The sequence below is a fragment of the Drosophila montana genome, unplaced genomic scaffold, assembly GCF_035044405.1.
Source record: "Drosophila montana isolate Dmon_TW-CO22-7 unplaced genomic scaffold, ASM3504440v1 contig_3213_1, whole genome shotgun sequence".
Taxonomy (NCBI): domain Eukaryota; kingdom Metazoa; phylum Arthropoda; class Insecta; order Diptera; family Drosophilidae; genus Drosophila; species Drosophila montana.
Genome location: NW_026998093.1, coordinates 684,007 through 704,340, shown reverse-complemented (window position 1 = coordinate 704,340; position 20,334 = coordinate 684,007). Strand labels below are relative to the sequence as shown.

Here is a 20,334-nt window from a genome sequence, read left to right as displayed (position 1 = left end):
TTTAATTTAAATAATTTTATATTTAAATTTTAAATTAAAAGAATTTAAGCTAACGGTTGAATCTATCTTAACCTTTGGTTTGTGTCTGAAATTAAGCTCTTGTCCAGCTCTCTATGAAACTGACTGCTATGTTATCGCATAGCCTAATCAGAAGCTGAATGCTATGCAACTCGTGGCGCCTGTTATTTAAATATCGAAATTTTTAAATTTTGTTTTATTTTATTCTCAGATCGTTGCGTAAACTTGGCCCATGCCAAGATCTAATGAGAGATAATACTTTATATTTTTTTCTGGATCGATATATTAATTGTTATTCATTGAATTCAAGGAAAGCAAACTATTTTATTCAATGTTATTCGGGTAGACAGCTAGAGATTGGCTAACAAGTTGTTGATAACAAGTTTAAGCTAAATTGTGAGTAGACTAAACAAATTTTCTTTAGTTAAGAAGACAATCTGGCGTTTGGGGCATACTGAATAGTTCTGGAATTACTACTGCTGCTCATCTTCATCCTCAATATTGATCTTTATGATATTGACAGCGGGACCTCGTGAATCGCTGCGCTCAGGTAATCCATTTACGGCGACTGCTGGGGCAGCTGCTGCAGTGTCCTTCTCCACGATGCACTCATCGCTGCCCGTGGTGCTGATGGTAATCGTGGGTATATTATCTGACCAAATGGAACTTTGGGAGTCCTCTCTCATGGCGCGTCGCCGCTGGGAAGCACTGCGTTTGGGGAATGTTATAGGGCCTGGCATATCCAATTCCTCCAAGTCATCCATGGTGGCCAAGGTGGGCGTAGAGCTCGAGGCGGCGGCTGCAGCAGCTGCAACAGGTGGTGTTGGTGGCTTGACTGCTGGCCGATGTGATGCGGAGGATGTGCTGCTGCCAAAGTGCAGCGGAGCGCTGGGCGTAGGCGAATCCGGCTCCGGTGTGGGTGGCATCTCCAGTGCTGTGGCGCTCGAATTGCTCGACAATAGCGACGGTGGTGGCGGTGGTGTATATGCCAAATACGTTGGGGTGGTCGGACCCGGTGACTCATCTGAACCTTGCTCGACATCTTCCTTCTTTATGTTGACAGCCTCACGTACCAGGGCCAACAGGGAACCAATCTTTTTGCGTCCCTGACGCGACAGCGCCGCCAACTTCTCGGCATTCACCTGACGCTGAGTATGTGTTTGGCTGGGCGTGGGCGAAGGCAGCGGCTGCGACTCACTGCCGCTGGCCAGTTCGGTGTTTAGGTGATCGGAGCTGGGCACTTGTGGTATTTCGCCCGACTTGTTCTTCTCCAGACTCTTGTCATCGAACTTGAATACCTCCGGCTCCGGCTTGGCAGCCACAATATTTGCCTTTGACCTGTATTTGCGGAACTTGAACTTGCCCAGGCCTTTGCCGTCCAGATGACCGCTCTCTTTGGGCAGTGGCGGCAATTCCTTGGGTGGTTTTTCCTGCTCTTCTTCTTCAGGTTCGGGTGGCTTCTTCTCGTCCACGATGTGAAACTGACTCTCGGGTGTTCGTCGATCCGCAGTCTTAACTGTAGACGGCTGTGGTTCCGGTTCCGGTTCCGGCGTTGCTGGCATGGATTGCTCCTCCTTGTCCCGTTTGCGGCGCAGTAAACTGGCGCGTCGTTCGCTGACAATTCGAGAGTTCGTCTCCGGATCATGTTCGCCGGCCTTGGGTGACGGCGACTCGGCGTGAGACGGCTGCTTGTGCCTGTCCCTTTTATCCCGAAAGCTTTCCCTTTCCTTTTTCTCTACTTTGAATCGGCTCTTGGGATGGGGCTCCTTTATGGGGAAGTGGTCACCGCCACCGGCTGTGCCCGGACTGCTGCCTCCAGCAGCCAGTGCGGCATTGGCTGCGGCAATGGAACTGGAACGCGCTCGCTCCTGCTTGGCAATCTGCACGATGTCCACAAGCGACGGTTTCCGGGTGCGTCGTATCTGCTGCAGGCGTGAAAGACCAAAGCGCTTCTCCTTGGGCTCCTCATCATGCGGCAGCGAATCCTGGTGCTCAGTGTCCGTGTCATCGTCATCGCGACGCACAAAGGAGTCCTCATCCGAGGTGGCCGAGCCCTTGCGCAGTGCCTTCTTCATGATGCGTGAGATTAGCTCTGGAGAAGCGCGGAGGCGTGAAAAGGGGAAAGGGGATTACACAATATACTGTGGAATTTTCGATAGACGCTCACCTTTCCTTGCCTGATTCTTGTACTCCTCAGTGTCAAAATCTGGCGGCTGTGTGGGCGTGACGGGGGATGATGCCTCAAGTACCTTGCGCCAACGATTTGTCAGAGTTGTGGCCGTTGGTTCCGCCTGCTTAACCTCTGGTACTTTGAAAATCTTTTTGCGCTCCTCCTCCCGCTCCTTCTGCAGCTGTGTGCGCAGATCTTGATTAGCCTCGCGTAGCGCGCCCGTCAACGATATCAGATAATAGATGATGAGTATGAGGAGCAGCAGCAGAGGTATAACAGTGCTCGAGGATGTCAGATAGTCAAGGGGCTCATGGAGTTGCCTGAAGTGAGGGTGGACAGAAATGTATGCTATGATTGGACATACATAATATTGTTACTTACTTAGGCAATGCGTTGCGTGTGGTATTCGTAATGAATTCGGCAATTCGATTGTATTCCGAAAACGGGCCACAATGCCAGGAGGGACGCAGCCAGACAATCGCATAGCCCACGGGCAGCACACAGAGGAACAGCATGGTCAGCAGCAGCGATAAATAGAAATTGTTGGACTTGGAAGCTCTGCAAGCATATTTGGTTGATTAGGTGAAACAATTGATTGGGACAATGGAATACTCACTTGAATACCACCTCGTGCGGCACATTGCATGTGAGCACTATCCATGACCTAAAGTACATCATAATCATCAGTTTGACAAGGTTGATGAGCACCAGACCCGGCGAGAAGAATATGCCCATCCACACTTGGCCCTGGTTATTAATCAACGTCAGGATGTTCTCGGCTATCTTAAAGTCGCCATACTGCATGTCAGGCGCCACAAAAACAAAGCGTCCCATTAGTCACCAAGTTAAGAGTTGAGAGTTGAATACGAGGATTAGGTATGTAGTAGGTGGTAGGAGGCGTCTGTCTCTCACCTGCGGAAACGTTTTCTCCATGTCCCAGCACCAGTTTTGATTGACGTAGCGCACAAATAGGGCACGCAAGAAGTCGATGCACAGCGGCGCCACAATGGACATAAGCTGCAAGGGCCAGCGTGCGGTGGTGAGAGGATTATAAGAGGGTTAGGAGCATTTTGTAATGAAGTACTCTGGTCACTGCTTAAAACCCGCCACACGTAGCACATCCTCTGCATTGTCTCGCCTTTGCCCGTCCTGTCCCGGCTGCAGTTAAAGCCATGTTTATGGCTGATTTGGCTGGCCCCAAACTATCTGACCAAAAACCCATACATTTTCCAACCGAAATTCATGCACGAACACGTGCCCAGCAACCAGCCAAAAACCGCACATGGCCCAAAAACCCAATTTGGCCTTAACGAACGCACTGCTGCAAAATTTGTTATGCATAAGGCATAAATGCGCTTAACTGAAGCCCTGTAACATGCTTAATTTATGTTCCCAAATCGTTTAATAGAGATTATGTACGCCATGTCGAGTTGACAATAACAACAATAAGAAACTCTACATAATCAAATCGTGTGTCCTTTTTTTTTCATTTCTGTGTGTGCTCTTTGGCTGCCTCTGCCTCGTCCTAAGCTGTTTACAGGCTCGGCGGCAACAGCCAAAAAGTAGGCCCAAAGTGCCGACCGGCCGGCTGACCCTGAAAAGTTGCTCGTAGATCCCAATGAATTTGCTGGCGATTAGCCTTGAAGTTCAAAATCAAATCCTTGGCCAATCGACACTCGTTCAACAAAAGAAAAACTTTGGCAAATCGATGCCAAAAGTTCAAAAATGTTTCTTATGCAAATGGCTATTGATATAAATTTCGCCCAGACAGCCGATGCCAGCTGTGTGCTGTGGCCAAAAGACTCCAGAGAGCGATTAGTATGATAAAATGTATTCGTTACACTGTTCCCCATGGCATAATGGGTATATATATGGCGTGGGTCTGTTAAAATATACATGTCTACAATATTAAAGCTGGGACACTTTAGTTTTCAACGACTATTTATAAGGAGTTCCTTATCAAAGTGCGAACAGAGTATCTTACTGTTGGGAACTTTCGACGTTTTTCCATATTTGTTTTTCGTCTTGCTCTGTTTTTTTTTTCTTGCGGCGTTTGTTGCTTTTTGCCCCCGCTTCAGACTCTGCCAAAAATTTGATTTTTTGCATGAAAAGCGGAAAACAAATTTTTTTTTAAAGTATTTTCCGCACAATTTGGCTAAACGGGATTTCACGCTTGAGCGTTGCGTTTTAGCTGCTGTATCTTAAAGTTCGATCATATTTTAGGTTTAAATGGACTTTTGATATGTGCAAAACGGCAGCTGTTTATCTGGCCGGGTCCTGTGCCGGAAACGAGGCATTTGACTGGCGCAAAGGAAATTGATAGCTACTCATGATGATGATAAATTTGTGTTTAAACTGTGGTTGGCTTGGCGCCCGCTTACCCCGTCGAAGACGATGACCTTTGACAGCTCCTGGCCAAGGGATGTTTCCCAGCACATGGTCGTCAGATTCATTTGGATTTGTTTGAGCGTCAGCTGCACCTCCTTCAGCCGCATAACTTGACGCTCCAGCGGCGTCTTCATCGCAGTCGTTGGCTGCTTGACTTCACCGCTGAGCGTGGTGTCCAGTCCGTCGGGTGTGGTGCTGCCACCAAAAATGTCTTCGCCCTCCTTCGGACACACGGTTATCACACAATAGCCAAGCTTCTCGTTGTCGTAGTAAACGGTGCTTCCCACATCCGCTATATCATCGAAGCCTATGAAATAGGGCGTCACGGTGGCTCCATTCTCATCCGTATACTCATATTCCTCGGTGGTGGTGCTGCCGCTGCTGCTGCTGCTGCTCGAGTCCGTGCTGTAGATGTCCGTTGTTGTTGTGGGCTCCTCCGTAGTGGTTGTTGCTATTGTTGTTGTTGTTGGCTGCTCTGTGGTACTTGTCTTGATGAGTCCGCCACGCCTTAGATTCTGCCGGCGGTTCCACTCCTCTTCGCTTAGAATTCTCCTCACCGGATTATATGGTGGGTAATATATGGGCCTGGTGGGTGGATTACTGGCAGCTGTGGTCGACTCTGTGGCAAAGCCAGCCGTGCCTCTCGTATCATTTCGATGACGTCGACTGTATTTGCTTGAGTACCAAATGGGTGGCCCAGCCACTGCTCTCTTTCGGCGCGTTGTCACCGGCTGGTCATCCACTTGGGCTAGCACCTGGGCCAGCGGATCATCCGATTCCTCGGTGGTTGCCTGATAGTCGACGCCTGGCTCGGATAGTTCTGCACCCTCAAAGTAATCCACATAGTTGAAGTAGCTATCGTTGCCCGGCGCCGCTGTTGTTGTCGTGGTTGAGGAGTCAATCTGTGGCTCATCGCTGCCATAATCATAGGCTGGCTCCTCGTCCGTGGTAAAAGGCGCTTCTGTGGTGGTGGTTGTTGTGGTTGTTGTAGGGGTAGTTGTTGAGGTGCTTGTTGTTGTGGGCAATGTTGTTGCCGGCGTTTTGGTCGTTATTGTTGTCGCTTCTGTGGTTGTCGTTGCTAAAGTAGTCCAAGGAGTTGTTGTAGTCGTTGTTGTTGTTTCTGTAGTGGCTTCTGTAGTGGTTGTTGGTGGCATTGTAGACCAAGTGCTTGTTGTCGTAGTTGCTTGTGTTGTGCTTGGTGTTGTTGTTGTTGTTGGAAGAGTTGTTGGCAACACCGTTGACGTGGTCAGATTGAGTAACAACAAGGTTGTTGCTATATTCTTCGAGCTGATCAATATACGTCTGGGTTTTGAGCATTTCACAGTTATGTTGTAACACTTTAGCCGCTGCAATGTGGTTATAAATGCGCCCACTGCAGTGCTCGAGAAGATGGCATCTGTGGTGCCGGCACCGTCGGCGCCCCAGGACGAAGTCGTTGTCGGGTCATCGTAGAGCCCATCCGAGGTGCTGTCGCTGTAGATGGGCGTTGTGGTTGTCATGGCACGCAGCGCCTCGATGGAGCTCATCAGATTGTGCAGCTCCTGGGTGTTGGTTTCGTTCTCCAGCTTCAGCATTTGCAGCGGCTTCTCTTTGCTGTTTATCTTGTAGATGAAGGAGAACATGAGCGAGTACAGATTCAGCATGTTCAAAATCATGATGCTGTGATGAGAAGGGGGTTAGGAGTGCGGACGTTAGTTGATGGACTTGCAAAAGTTTTAATCCTGCCGCTTACCGGGCTAATTGCAGACGCAACTGTTGCCTGGGATGCCAGTTCTCGAATAAGCCCAGAGCTTCGAAAATCATGGGCAGAAAGAAGGAGAGCAACGTCATCGTCACGTTCACCGCATTGCGGCTAAGCCAATTGTCGTGCTTGGCCAAATCCTCGGAGCTGGTTGAAATGGACAGCTACAATTAGGTGTATTGGCTGGCGGGGAAGGGGACTTACTGATTCACCAGCAGCACCACGGTAGCGCCCGATAATGCCAGCAAGCCCATGACCAAAATGTTGACCAATATCCTTTGCAGGATAACGCGCCAGCTGCGAGCATAAGACTCCAATTATAAACTGGAATTGACGCTGATTTCCGTTGTACTTACTTGCGATTATCCTTTTTCTTTTCAGCTTCCTCGAGCAGCGCCTCCTTGAAGCCAACCACAACGGATGCGATGCGATTATGCGCTGTCTCCGCGTGTCCTGTTGTCGGTGTAAAGCCGATATAATCACGGTACTCGTTTAGCTGTTACTGCCACTTACCAATCATAAAGTCCCAGCCGGTGAATAGCTTCCAGGAGAAGACGCACTCATCATCCTTCGAGGAAAGTTTCGAATTGCGCGAGTTCTCAGCCATCCTGCCAAAGAAGATAAAGTGCGAAAAAGTTTTTTGTTAGCTGCTTACAACACATAATTGGCGCACAAATCCGTGCAAAGACAAATGCTACATAAATTTGAGTACAATTCACGCATGCCGCGCACGTGCCGCAAACATGTGGCAGGCAGGCAGGCAGACAGGCAGGACAAGTGGCAAGGTCAGTGCCGGCATCCGCGCCGTTGACATTGCTACTTTGTTCAATTACGAAATCAACATAATGCCAACAAAGCCATTAAACGGAACAAGCGTATACACGCCCTAGACCTCGCTTCCTCCTCCAATCGACCCGACGGCCTAGCTCCTGCCCCTGCCCCTGCCCCTGCCGCAGCTGCTGCAGGTCTCGTGTCTGGCCGCGTGCGTGCGTAAATCATAATGGCCAAGTTTCTTTTGATAGGCGAAAAAGTTTTGCCTTTCTGTTCTTCCTTGTTCTGGACACGCCTAGCGACAAGATTTGTATTATTTAATCAGCACGACGTTCGGTTTAATTAATTAACGACCATTTTTGGCATTTAGTTTGCTTTTGTGGCTTCGATGTCCAAAGATTTAATGAAGTGCCCTATCAGCCCACGCCCCGCCCACGACTGCTACTCACTTTCTCAGCGTGGCCACAAAGCTGTAGATGTAGACCAGGACGGCGGTAAGAAAATAAGCCAAAGGCAGCTTATAGCCGGATGTGCTGATGCCGGAAGTGCTCGAGTAATAACTAGAAACAGGAAGTAAGCCAAGAGATAAATATGCACAATGAAAGCCGGGAAAACAAACAAGGAGACAGAGCGCAAATTTGCCAATTCGCCAGTTCAAATTTTAAAACCTACCCATAGAACATGGGCGAATACTTCAAGTAGCCCTCGAATTCCCAAAACGTAAAAAGATTACCGGCCACTTTATATTCCGGTTCAGACATGCGTTTGCGCGGATCCGTTTCATCGTGCTTGGTGGCAAAGTACTATATGGAAAATATATATATATGTATTCAATATGAAGAACATTAATATTTTGTTGTTTTTGCTGCACGCTCACCTCCGGTCCAATAACGAAGGCAACGAGCGGTATGGCAATCATAATGTTGACCCACATGAGCCAGCGCAGGAATGTAAAATAGGATGCGACGCCGGAGCCGAAATGCGATTCGATTTCCTTGATGCGCAGCTCCCAGGGTATGAGCACTGTAAGAAAACTGGCGGTTTCGCGTTTCCAATGCCGCCAGCGCTGCGGAAGAGCACAAAGAACATGCGTGAATGCCACAGATTCGAATTCGGTTTGTTGACTTCGTATTTTAATTGGTTTTCATGTGGATTACACAGCCAAAAGAAAATGCAGCATGTCGACATATTTTGTGAATTATGGAGCTCTTGATTTATTTGTGGACCATAAATTGTGTAAACATAAATATATGCAGGACACTTGGCCGGACTAAGGGGCCTGGCAAAGTGTTTGCTTAAGGCAAGCAGCACTTGCTGTGTGTTGTGTGTGTATGCGTGCTGGTGTGTGTTATGGTGCTGAAAGATTTCACTTACCGCTGCCATTAAAATTTTAAACCTCGCCCACAAATCTCTCGTGCTGCGTGACATGGCAAAGCGCTCCTGCAGCGCGCCCTCGTGGCGTGCCACATACGTTTTCGCCTGTCAACATCATTAAAAATGCCAGGCAAAAAAAAAAACACAGAAAAGAAACCATCAGGAGGGCGAGAAAAGATTGACACATGAAATCGAAATATTTGCTGTGAATTTAATGGCCCACTAGCTGTGGCTAAGGCTAACACACTAAGTCAAAGGCTAAGGCGTGAAATGTGACGCGCCCAGCTTTGGCCCAGTTAACCGAGCGGATTGGTCGAGCTGCCTACCTGGCGCACCAGCTTGAGCTTCTTGCGTATGTGCCATGGCTGTAATTTGACCGACTGTATGACCTCCTTGTGTAGGCGTATATTCTCAAAGATTTGCTCCTGTGTGGACTCCTGATTGGTGCCCTCCTCTGCGAAAGCAAAATAAACATTACACATACGCCACGTTGACCACGTGCCACTAAATGGCCGCACGTAGCTCGAGAAATTACTATAACTGCCTTCCTCCACACACACACACACACACGCACACATTGATTAGCCACTGGAGGGCAGTAAGTTAAACGAAATCTTTCGAAAACAGTTATTGGGCTGAGCCTTGCCTGAGCTTGTTGTATAAACACTGGAGCGTCGCCGCTCCACACTATCGAGCACGTGATCCATGGGACTCGATGCACGCCGCGAATTGCGACTGCCACGTTTGCCTCTATAGCCACGCACACTGGCACGTCTTTGCATTATCGCCGATACGGAAATTGAGTAGTCCTCCTCATCATCATCAGCATCAACGGCGCCATTTTGCTGCTGCTGTTGCTGCTGCTGCTCGTAGGCGAGTTCCTGGTTGTGCGTCGGCTCCTGTTGGTTGTTGTAGGCGCAACTCTCAGCGTCGCTGCTTTGGTTTGGTGCGTGAAAATCTGTGCACATGGCAAATGGAAATGTGTGGAAATTGTGACAAATAATTGAAATTATGTGCAGCTATTCGGGGTAAGTTCTAGTGCATACCGTTTAGTTCATAAGATTTGTTTTCGTCCTGCGATGCAGTTCTTTAAAAAAAAAAAGGAAAACCCTTTTTGTATACATCTGCAATTTAAATCAATTTCCTTGAATTCGCCCAAGTTTTCACTTACCTTCTGCCTTTTTGACCTCTATAATATTCTCTACGCTCGTCGGCGCTGCTCTGCATTTGCCAGCCGCCTTTATCCCAATCGCATGGCGGCGCCCACGTCACAGATAATTGATGTGGAGAGGTAACGCCCGAGTTGTTCTAGGAATTGTTCAATTTTAATTAAATTTCTGCATTCGTTTATCAGATGGGGCCAGTCGCCAGCCAAAACATTTGCATATAAACATATATATATTAAACATTTAAATCACACACATAGGCATCTCTGCATTCTTTATATTATATAATACTTTTTGCTCATCACTATAGTTATTCGATTATTATAAATACTTAAGTCTTTAGTCTACAAAAGTTTTCTTTTCAATTTCGTGGCACCAAATTTGATTCAATATTGGTTTGTTGTGCCGTCGTAACGCTTTGGAGCAGCCTTATGCGCAGACTGAACGGCTTAGCGAGCTGGCCAGACCAGCAAGCCGCACACACAGGACATCAAAAGGACAACGCGACACACAAACACACAAATACACACACAAAGATGGGTTGAAGAGCGAGCGAGCGCGCTAAGTTAAATTTTTTCTAATAATGAATGAATATGAATGAAGCGCAGAGACCCAAACCGAACCCCACCCATGGCCAACAGACTTATCAAAGCCAAAACGTGCCCAAAACGCATACACAGACACAGCAGCACACACATACACACACACACACACAAGCCCAAGAACGTTAAGGAATTTACATAGACACGCGCGGCGGCATTGAGGTAGGAAAGGGTGTGCAGGGGCAGGTAGTATGGAGAGGGGGGCGGAGTTGACCACTCGTTGACTTCCTCGCCCAGTTGAAACGAAGACGAATGAGCGTTAAAATCGCCAGCGGCATGTGATAACAACGCCAGGCGTAACCAGTTGGCCAAACCAAGGAGTCAGGCAACCAGCCAGGACATCGAATGTTCATTTAGATGGCCGACAAAGCTGTGTGCGTGTATGTGTGTGTCTGTGTGTGTGTGTGTGTGGCAGGATTGAGTCACGTTGTATTCTTGTCCTGGCTAGCCGACCGGGCTGGCATGTAAATGAAAATCAAACATGCAAGGGTTGATAAAGAAAATCGCAAATTACAACAGCAAGAAGCACACACTAACACACAATCACACACTCACACACACGCACTCGAGCATAGGACGCGCCCACTATTGAAATATGTTTTCATATAAGTTTTAGTCGTCTGCTGTGTTTCGGTTTCGCTTTCGCTTTCCAAAAGCGCTTTTTACCAGATTTCGCTATCCTTTAACTTTTTGACTGTGCTTTTAATTAAATGAAGTTCTGCCTGCTACGGCATTTTTAATTAACGTCAAAATTTATTTGTGCGTGCCGTGTGCCGCCAAATGGCAAACCCCTCCCCTTCCCCCTCCCCCTCTTCCGGCTTCTTAACTGAAATCATGTCGCACGTGTAACATAATTTGGTGGGTTTTTATGGGTTCATTAGCCGCTGTGACAGGTGCAACGGCATTTGGCACATGTAAGCAAATGCCTTCTTGTACCAGAGACCCGCTGACCCAAATGCCACACCCACAACACACACTCACACTCACACACACACACACCGACACACATGTGTTAGTTTAAGTGGTTTTCCATGTTCGATTGCAGTTTTTTTTTTGTTGAGGTGCTCGTCATAAATCTAACGCCCAAACATGGGCTAAGCCCGCGGCAATGCAATATATTTGGCTGACACGGCTTTGACCTCAAAAGACGCTGAGAACGGATAATACTATAGAATTTGGGTTAATCGCCGGGCATAACATATTAATTTTACAATTTGTACAACTTTTTGCTATTATTATCTGATTAATTTAAGCGGCAGACGTTTTCCTCCGTCTTCGATCGCCGAATGGGGTAGTCTTTTTTTGAGAGTCGTCTGTATTGAGGTTCACGTTTCAGCGTATGATCCATAATGGAACTGCAGCTCCTGGTGGTGCTGCCCAAGTGCAAACGCACTTCTCTCGCCGAGGCGAGGCTCTCCTCGCTTCTAGAGCGTCGGCACAGCTTGCACCTGCGCTGCGATGTCAAGGGAACTTTTTGGATCGGATGTGTCTTCAGTTCCCCAGCGCATTCCAGATTATTGCGCAAGATCTGACGCGCAAACTTGGACAGCACCTCCTGCTTCAGGTGCTTGCCCTTTAGGGGACCATGGCGACAATTCTCGCGTACCCAGCGTCGCACATTGCGACAGCCCACATAGAATTGGGTCGTCTCGGTCATATGCTTGGGCATATTTTTCAGGAAGCCCATATCAGTAAGCAGCCCAAAGCCGAGATCGAAGACGTTGCGGTGCAGCGGCGGCGGATCGGGGCCATCATTGGTCAGAAACGTATCCGGACCCACAGCTTCCAATTGTGTCAATCGTTCTGCATTAAAGCGACGATCTGCCGGTGTGCAATAGTTCCAGTTCTCAAAGCTTATCCTGTCTTGGGTCAACGTGAACTGCACGGGCAGCAGATCGGTGAAGCTCATTCTGCTAATATGCTTCAGCTCCCCATGATGATGCACCACATTGAAGAACACACAATACGGCTTTGGTAATTCTATGGTTCCATTGCCGTGAAAGCGATTATTGTAGAACTGACCCAAGTATCTGGTGCCGTCGGGATAGACATACAGTCCATGGTCCTGCATGCCCAGCTCATTGTAGTTTCCATAGAATTTGGAGCCCGTGAGAAAGCTAGCAGTCTGAGTCGACGACGATAGATTTTCCATTGCTGGGATAATTGCTATGCACGCGATATATGATGCTGTGTATGTAATTTTTTTTTGTCTATGTATTTTTGTGTTTGGTATATTTTATTTGTAAAATATATAACTGGCAATGTCAACACAAACAAATCTTTTGAGAGACTACTAAAACGATCGATTTCATCAGATAATGTATCTTTTCAAACAACTTTTGTTACATTTTCCTCTCGTAATTCCAAATTCCAAAATCCATGTTCAACTTGACGCAATGGGCAAAGCGTGTCGCATATTATACTTTACACATACTAAAAAAAACATGTTTCAAGTTAATGAAAAAAGGAACTAAATAGGTTTTACACAAGCGTTTTTCAGCTATGTTTTTTAGCTTTGCATCCAAAACTATTTTTTATTTATAAATAAAATAACATTGATTTAATTTAATTTCAAACGCCCATACAGTCCTGGCTCCCCATCATGTGGCTTCAGCTTTTGATATATTTATAATTTTGAACTTCGTGAGTCTATTGGATTTATTCAGTCGTATGCATTACTTGAATTTGTATTAAACAATATATTGAATGCATAATTTAATTTGATGCTTGGCTTTATAGCTCGAATATGGAACGAGTTATGTCCACAAAGCTGCCTGGACGTTTCATATTCGATTGGACCACATGTAAGCTACCTGTGGGTTTCTTCTGTATCATCGGGAATGCAGCATCGTAGAGTTGCTTGACATCTGTGTGCAGCGATACGTCCGACGGACTCTTTGATATGGTGCGCGTGGCGCCCGAGTCCCCGTCTAGGGGATCCGAGCTGCTGGTCCACACGCGAGCCCTAGCTGGTGGCATTTTATCAGACAGACGTTGCTTCTTAGCTAGGTCCTGCTCCTTCGCGAAATGCGCAAGTAGGCAGAGCTCAGTGGTCGTTGTTGTTTTCTGGAATGGAGGGCGTGTGAATGGTGTCTGTTCCTGGTCTACGGTTTTGTTATCTTTGTTATCTATTAGTGACTCCTGGCACAGCTTGGGGAAGTAGCGTTCGCGATGAATCTCCTTGTCGGGTGCATAGATGGTAATATCATTCAGTTGGCTTAGCTCGGTCTCCAGATTGTTGTTAACGATCTGCCTGCAAAAGCTTGGCAACGGCTCTCGGACATTCTCCTTGCGCTCGCCACGGCAATGCCGCATTATCCAGGCTTTCTCCTGCGGACAGCCCACATAGACGGCCTTCGAAAAGGGCGGTGGTCTCTCGCACAACCAGCCGGTCTTGGCATTGAATATTCCCTCCTCCACATCATAGCATTTATGGGGCACTGGGCGCACTAGTAAATTGCTTGTCAAATAGGCGGTGGGCCCGACGGGCTGCTGGCCATAGAAACGCTCCGTCTGATAGCGACGATCGCTCGGCGTCAGATAGTCCCAATCATCGCATTGGAACTGGTCATCCTGGAAGCTGCCCTGCACGTGCAGACCATCACTGAACCACATGTCCTCAATGGTCACCAGTTTGCCTTTTTCAAACTCGCCCTTGATTGTAAAGCGAAAGGGTTGTGTCAGCTTCAGGTGCCCATAGCCATGGAATTTGCCATCGACGAATCTACCCCGATACTCGCTGCCATCCGGATAACGATAGCTACCGAAGCCATCCATCATGTGCACCGATTCATTCCAGGAGCCCTCAAAGCTGCTTCCCGTGAGGAAGCGAATGGAGGCAACATCCGTTGGGTTCAACGACATTTCAGCTTGGAATTTCTCTTATTTTTGTTAGACTCTGTGATGTTTTGTTGTTTGATTTAGTTTTTGACTGGTTTCTGGGCTTGTATTAAACTAGAGAAAATATTGTTCTGAATGCCTATGTGTGACGAGCACTTGACCCACATTTGAAGCCTGCTTTGCTGAGATTACACGTTAGCTTTATGACTTAATGAGTGCGTGCCAAGGCGTGGTCCTACCCGCCATTTGTTTGCCCAGTACGCGTCGCTGGTCATTAAGCGTTTAACTTTATGTACACTTTACACAATTGTAATGGCCAAAAAGGGTATTATAAAGTTGTATGAACTACATATACTCTGCCAGCCTCTGGTTGTATTAATGAGCGCTACTTGGGGCCATTCACTTTTCGATTAACGCTCCGTTTTTGCTACTGCATTTTATGAGAGATATCCCCCCCAAAAAAAAAAACAGATTTGACCAGGTGTTGGTGGTGCTTATGGCTATTGGCTTGTGTGCCGCCGCTGCTGCACGTGTCCTGGCCAAATCGTAAGCACTCCCCGGCGTACAGTAAATCATTTTCACTTACCTCACTGTTGGCGCCCGTGACATTGGCGCTGCTGCTGCCACCGCCACCGCCACCGCCACTGCCATTGCCAGCACCACTCACGCAACGAAAATCAACGGAACCACCTGATGAACGTCGTGGCTTGCTTATGTCCAGCCGGAGTATGCCCGGCTTGGGACGACGTGGCTCAGGGGCTGGTGTGCTGCGCACGGGGTCGGCCGCGTCGATAGCTGTTGTGGCCATCGATGGGGCCACATTTTCACTCGACTCGTTTTGCATGTCCTGGCAAATTCACTGAGTGCCGCGCACACGTCCGCTGTGCAGCGCCAACGCGAACGTACTATATCCATGTCCTGGCCAAGGAAGCAACAATTACGCGCCCAGTCGACAGTAGCAGCAGCAACAGCAGCAGCAGCGAAAATAAAATGTGAATTAAACGCGTTGGCGTTGGCGTTGGCGTTCAAGCCACGCAATAAATGTGAATGTGAATGTAAATGTGAATGTGAATGACGTTGGCGCGGCGACAGCAGGAGAACAGGACACGCGGCACTTTCAACTGTTTCTCGTTGCTGTCACATAGCTCACATGTTGATGTTGTTAACTCTGCACACTGTGCGTGTGTCTGTATGTGTGTGTGTGTGTTTGTGTCTGTCTGTCTGTGTGGACTTCCTGTTTTCAGGGTCGTCGCGCTGCCTACACATTAACATGGCTTTTAGCTTTGTATAATTATGTCCGTTGCCTGTGCCCCAAAAAGTGTCAAAAAAAATTATATAAGAAAAATAAAAGTGAAAATATCGCATGTCGCGCTTTTCATTTTTCATTTTCATACGCTCCATTAGTGCGCTTCTTTTGCTTTTAGTCCGAGACCCCGTCAGCCGTCCACACTTCCGTCCCCTCCTGTAACAATCGTAGTAATTATGACCACACACACACACACACACACAAGTCGAGTTGGGTGGGTTTTTCTAATTTTCAATATGCGATATATACGCTCACACGCCCACTGGCCGCCGCTGCCGCCCCACGGACAAGCGCATGAGTGCGCTTGTTAGCTGCCAGCCAAGCCCACTTGCTGTGCCATGTAGCATGTCCTGGCGGGTCCTAGCGCGTCCTGCTGGCTCCATTACATGCGCAGCACGTTAAATTAATTGAACAGCAAAGTGTGCAACGGCAGCAACAAATTAAAAACTGCATGTGCGTTTAATTTTTATTATTCACTTTATTCTGCTGCAAAGCTTAAAATCATAAAATGGAATTAATCTAATATTAGATAGTTTTGTAAAATGCTCTTGGAATGTTCGCGTAAAAAACGTTCAATGCGTGTCTGTGTGTGTGTGAGTGTGTGCTTGTGTGTTAATGTGCGTGCATGTTTTCTATTTATGCTTAGTACAAATTTCAGTTTCAGTCTCAAAAATTGTTGCATAAATTAACTAAAACATTACGTACATAATTTTTTAAAATCTCGTTTTCATTCTCAAAATTAGTTTAAATTTTATTGCTCAATGCGGAAATGCCTTAAAATCGTTAGGGATATCGTCTCTTAATATAAATAATTTGGGCGCAGTCCACAGATAACTCTCTGCTGAATCAGCTTTAATATTTATGAATTAATGTCAACTTATTTCATTTAACTTTCAAAACTATCAAAGTTTGAGTGCAATTTAATTCGACTTACTTTGCACTCAATCTTCAATCTGTTTGACCTATTTAATCTACCTGGGTTTCCAGTTGTCCGCCTAAATCCACTCGAGCTGCGGTAATCACGTACACGCCACGTAGCCCGCCCACATAATTTTATAGAGCTGCCCAAAAATGCTCGCACACAAAACGGCGGCCGCATAAAAGTAAAATCGATTTATGCATAAAAATGCTTGATGCTGAAAAATGTATGAATAGCAAACATTTGAGCTGCTGCTACTTGTGTAAGCCACAGTGTGTGTATGTGTGTGTGTGAGCTGTGTTGTGTTGTGTTGTCCTCGTTGTTAACTTGGCTTATTTACTTAGCCATACATGTTCCAGCAGCCAAATCCGCAAGGCAGCTGCAACAGCTATGGTCTGTACGTTATTTTGCCCATAAACAATTTTCCACATTGCTTCCTTTTGCGCTTTTTGCATGTTGTGTTTGCTTAGCTTAATAACCAGTTTTTCTCAAACATGAAAAGTTGGCCAAGTTAAGCAGCAATTGCGGTGCTTTTATTATGCTTCGTTTCGTTTTTGTTCCATTCGAGTCAAGAGGGCGTATGATAAATACGCCCGCTTTGTCCACCTAATGAATTGCCTGACTGCCTACCTGCTTGTTTGCCGGGCATTGCATGTGTGTGCGAGTTTGTGTGTGTGTGTGTGTGTGTGTTACATGCGAAATACTTTTACTTAGTTTATTAATACTTAAATACACATTGAGCTTAAGCCTTATGCTCGCTAATTGACTTATGTCTACGCTTATTTATTACTTTATTCTTGCTTTTATCTCGTCTTTTTGTGTGTGTGCGCGCGTGTGTGAGTGTGTGTGTGTTCATGGCATTTTAATGAGCATGTCGTTCGTTTTGGGTTAATTTGGTCATTTAGTCTATTGATTTTCATATTTACTAGCCTAAGTATATAAGTAACTAGCTACTTGGCTCGATAAAAGCCCCATTGCCTAGGGCTATGCTAAAAAAAAAACGCAGTTAGCAGCTAATAAACGCACACATTACGGCTGGCAGGGTTTGGAGCTAGAGGGGGGAGGGTTGAGTTAAAATGTTGTCACTTTGCCCAAACGCATGCCAAGCAATTTACGACGTTTTTTGGCGCTTAACTTAGTCCAAATGGTGCTGCTGCCCTCGACGAGCAGAAATTCATCGCATAAATCATCCGTTTCCTTTACCATGCCGCCATAGAAATGATCCTCCTGATACTTCTCAGAGCGCGAGTCGCCGGAAACGAAGCCGCTTTCTGGGCGGGACAGCGAGGCGGTATGCCAGGGCAGCTGTTGAAACCAGCGAGCCACTTTGGCCGTCGACGAGAGCTGTGAAAATGAGTCGAGCATAAACAAAAAGTCAGTGTGTAAATTTATGCAAATGAGTTATGTGCGCAAATTGCTGTCCACCAACACCAGAGAATGTGGGAGAAAATTGAAGAGAGGAGGAGAGTGGGAGGGGGGCGCTGAGAAGGAAAAGTGAAAAACGGCGACACTTGTTTTTTTTTGTTGCTTTCTGCACTTTCTGCTTGCCATCGTTTTTCATTTATCACACCAAATTTATGCACTGCCTGTTCGGCCGTTCATTATCCGACACGGCGTATGCGTAATACAAATGCGCTTAAGAGTATGCAGCACTTTTTTTCTTTGCTCCCCTCGAAAGTTTTTTTTCGTTCGCTTCTGCTGTAAAACTCATTAGGGAAATTGTCCAACGCTGCGTAAGCTGACAATTATTAATGAATGTAATGATTATACATGATTTTATAAAGATATTTTATTATTTTTATGCTTTTTTATTGCTGTTGTTTGCCTGTTTTGTTGTTTGTAGCTTTATGTTTAGTTAATAAATAAAACGATAAATTGTATATTTAACAGTTGCTGCAACCAATTAATCTTGCGTTTGTTTTCGACATTTGTTCAGATAACAATTGTTTAATTATTTTGGTTTTATCCGATTTTGTGAGCAAACATTTTTGGAAGTTTTGCATTAACATAACATTTACATAACAACAGTTCACTAAATAGTTTTTAACTAAAGCGATTTAGAGCTTAACAACTAGTTACTTTGACACTTTAAAGGGAGAGAAAATACTTTGATATATAATTTATTTTTTATTTTATGATATGCTGCAGTTGTAGTATATTTTCTATTTGCCTTTTGAAAAATACCTTGCAGGACTAGAAATTCAGAGAACTTAAAATTGCAAACTAAAAACAATTTTTGCGCTATCCTTTAATACTGTTACTCATACTCATACTCATACTCATACTCATATTCATGTTCATGCTCATACTCCAACTCCAACTCATACTCATACTGACACTCATACTCATCCCCATACTCATACACATACTCATACTTATACTCATACACATACTGATACTTATACTCATACACATACTTATACTCATACACATACCGATACTCATACACATACTTATCCTCATTCTCATACTCTTACTCATTTTTATACTGATGCTCATACCCATATTCATATTCATTCTCATACTCAAACCTATACTCATTCTCACATTTACGCGTAAACGACTTAGCTTAGTTGACTATTATAACTTAAGAGCTGGTCCACTCTCAATGGTTATTGTTGGCTTCTTCTCATTTGGTGGTGTGCCTGGCCCAGGCGGTGCGCTGTACCTGGCTCATCATTTGGCTGCGGTTGGGCACCTTCTCGCTGGTGCTGCGTGTTATAAAACTGGGCGTGGCCGATAGCTTGCGCTGATGACCCGCCTCGTCGGTGACACGCAGCAGCACAGTATTAAAGCGGGTTTCTCTCGAATTGTTATTGTTGTTGTTATTGTTGACATTGCTCTGGCAGCTGCTGCCGGGGCTGATGTTATTATTGCTGCTGCGTTGACGCGGCGACGATGGTGAGTCGAGCGTGGAGGAGCTGCAGCTAGTGTCCCTTGTACTAGTGGAGCCGCCACAGGCCAAGCTAGCCAGATTGCCATTAGACACCGCCACCTTGAGCTGCTCCTCCAGGCTATTCAGATTCTGCTCTATGCTCAGACGCAAATCCTCGTTAAGCATGGAGCTGCCTGTGTATGAGTTGCGATTTAAGGTGCCCAGCGGCGATGGCGTTAGTGTGCCCGCATTAAGTCCGCCCGGCGACGCCAGAAAGTTGAATCCACCAACCGCATTGTTGTTGCTCAGCGTCGAGGGCGTTGCTGGTGTGCAGGACAGCGGATTCACAAAGAAGTAGGAGCTGTTAGGCGATGCCGATGGCGTTTGTGGCGTCTGCGTTGCATTCGCACTAAGATTCAGTGCCTGCAGGCGATTCAAGAGCTCCTGGTTGACCTGAAACAGATCCTTGGAGAGCGCATCCTGCTGCTGCTGTTGCTGCAGCTGATTACTAATCGTATGCAACTGGCTTATCGTGGGATATGGACTGCTACCACTGGCTCCTGTGGACGCCAGCGGCGGCGTTGGTGGCGTCAGCTGCGCCTGTTGATGTTGCTGTTGCTGTGGCGTCGGCGTCGACGGCGTCTGTTGCAGGCCCTGCAGATTCTGTAGGTTCTGGCTCTGCTGATTGAGGCCGCTCAGCTGCTGGCTCAGCGAGGTCAATTGCTGATTGATGTTGCCCAGATTGTTAATCTGCTGATTGATTGTGGCCAAATTGTTGTTGTTGCTGGTCGCCTGTAGCAGCAACTGCAGCTGTGACTGCTGCTGTTAGAAAGGGTATCGCAAGTCAATAACGCTGCCGCTTAACTTAATCAATGAACAACAAACAAGCAAACAAACAAACAAACGTGCAAAAGTAAACGCAATAAGAACATATCTAGGCGGGCTGCAAAGTAAAAAATAAACATGCATAGGGCTCCTCGAATTCGTATTTATTTTTTCTTCAAATTTTGTATTTCTTTTTCATTTGAATAATGAGAGCAACAAAATTATGAAGGCATAAATTAAAGCGCAGTTTGTTTACGGCAATTGGGGCAAAGAACATAAACTGTTAAGTTAACTTGCCACGTTCAGGGATCACGATACTTAGCGTATATATTTAGTACT

General features: G+C 46.3%; 4 protein-coding genes across 10 annotated transcripts in view; all 4 read right to left on the bottom strand.

The window, feature by feature from the left end:
• Positions 1 to 322: 322 nt before the first annotated feature.
• Positions 323 to 15,045, bottom strand: Tmc (Transmembrane channel-like). Its single transcript, XM_064688633.1, has 19 exons — positions 14,657 to 15,045; positions 9,634 to 9,770; positions 9,509 to 9,549; positions 9,109 to 9,420; positions 8,789 to 8,916; positions 8,463 to 8,567; positions 7,966 to 8,154; positions 7,761 to 7,891; positions 7,538 to 7,648; positions 6,831 to 6,925; positions 6,674 to 6,770; positions 6,522 to 6,614; positions 6,309 to 6,464; positions 4,570 to 6,235; positions 3,101 to 3,205; positions 2,805 to 2,986; positions 2,570 to 2,746; positions 2,186 to 2,508; positions 323 to 2,110 (listed from the first exon to the last, which is right to left on the bottom strand). Exons 1-19 carry the CDS (start codon positions 14,912 to 14,914, stop codon positions 492 to 494), a joined length of 5,925 nt encoding a protein of 1,974 aa, XP_064544703.1. The 5' UTR covers positions 14,915 to 15,045; the 3' UTR covers positions 323 to 491.
• On the bottom strand, positions 11,405 to 12,537 carry LOC135432771 (MORN repeat-containing protein 5). Its single transcript, XM_064688584.1, has one exon. The coding sequence runs from the start codon at positions 12,380 to 12,382 to the stop codon at positions 11,474 to 11,476; it is 909 nt and encodes a 302-aa protein (XP_064544654.1). The 5' UTR covers positions 12,383 to 12,537; the 3' UTR covers positions 11,405 to 11,473.
• LOC135432770 (uncharacterized) lies at positions 12,706 to 14,202 on the bottom strand. Its single transcript, XM_064688583.1, has one exon. The coding sequence runs from the start codon at positions 14,092 to 14,094 to the stop codon at positions 12,964 to 12,966; it is 1,131 nt and encodes a 376-aa protein (XP_064544653.1). The 5' UTR covers positions 14,095 to 14,202; the 3' UTR covers positions 12,706 to 12,963.
• A 789-nt stretch (positions 15,046 to 15,834) lies between the features above and the next one.
• The window catches only part of LOC135432715 (capon-like protein), a 45,726-nt gene continuing 41,226 nt past the window's right edge, over positions 15,835 to 20,334 (bottom strand). For 2 of the 7 annotated variants that reach the window (XM_064688506.1, XM_064688505.1), the window contains one exon: positions 15,835 to 17,639. In XM_064688506.1, the coding sequence (XP_064544576.1) occupies positions 17,367 to 17,639 (273 nt within the window). In that variant the 3' untranslated portion in view covers positions 15,835 to 17,366. Of the gene's footprint in view, positions 17,640 to 17,721; positions 19,993 to 20,334 lie in introns of those variants that run through there. The other 5 variants (XM_064688502.1, XM_064688501.1, XM_064688499.1 and 2 more) reach the window with 4 other exon arrangements.

Excerpts from the sequence above, each read along its gene's own strand:
- LOC135432771 (XM_064688584.1), bottom strand. The coding sequence starts at position 12,382 with ATGGAAAATCTATCGTCGTCGACTCAGACTGCTAGCTTTCTCACGGGC.
- LOC135432770 (XM_064688583.1), bottom strand. The coding sequence starts at position 14,094 with ATGTCGTTGAACCCAACGGATGTTGCCTCCATTCGCTTCCTCACGGGA.
- Tmc (XM_064688633.1), bottom strand. The coding sequence starts at position 14,914 with ATGCAAAACGAGTCGAGTGAAAATGTGGCCCCATCGATGGCCACAACA. Across the intron at positions 7,649-7,760 it reads TATTCGCCCATGTTCTATGG|TTATTACTCGAGCACTTCCG; the intron begins GTAGGTTTTAAA and ends TCCTGTTTCTAG. Across the intron at positions 2,747-2,804 it reads CCGCACGAGGTGGTATTCAA|AGCTTCCAAGTCCAACAATT; the intron begins GTGAGTATTCCA and ends ATATGCTTGCAG.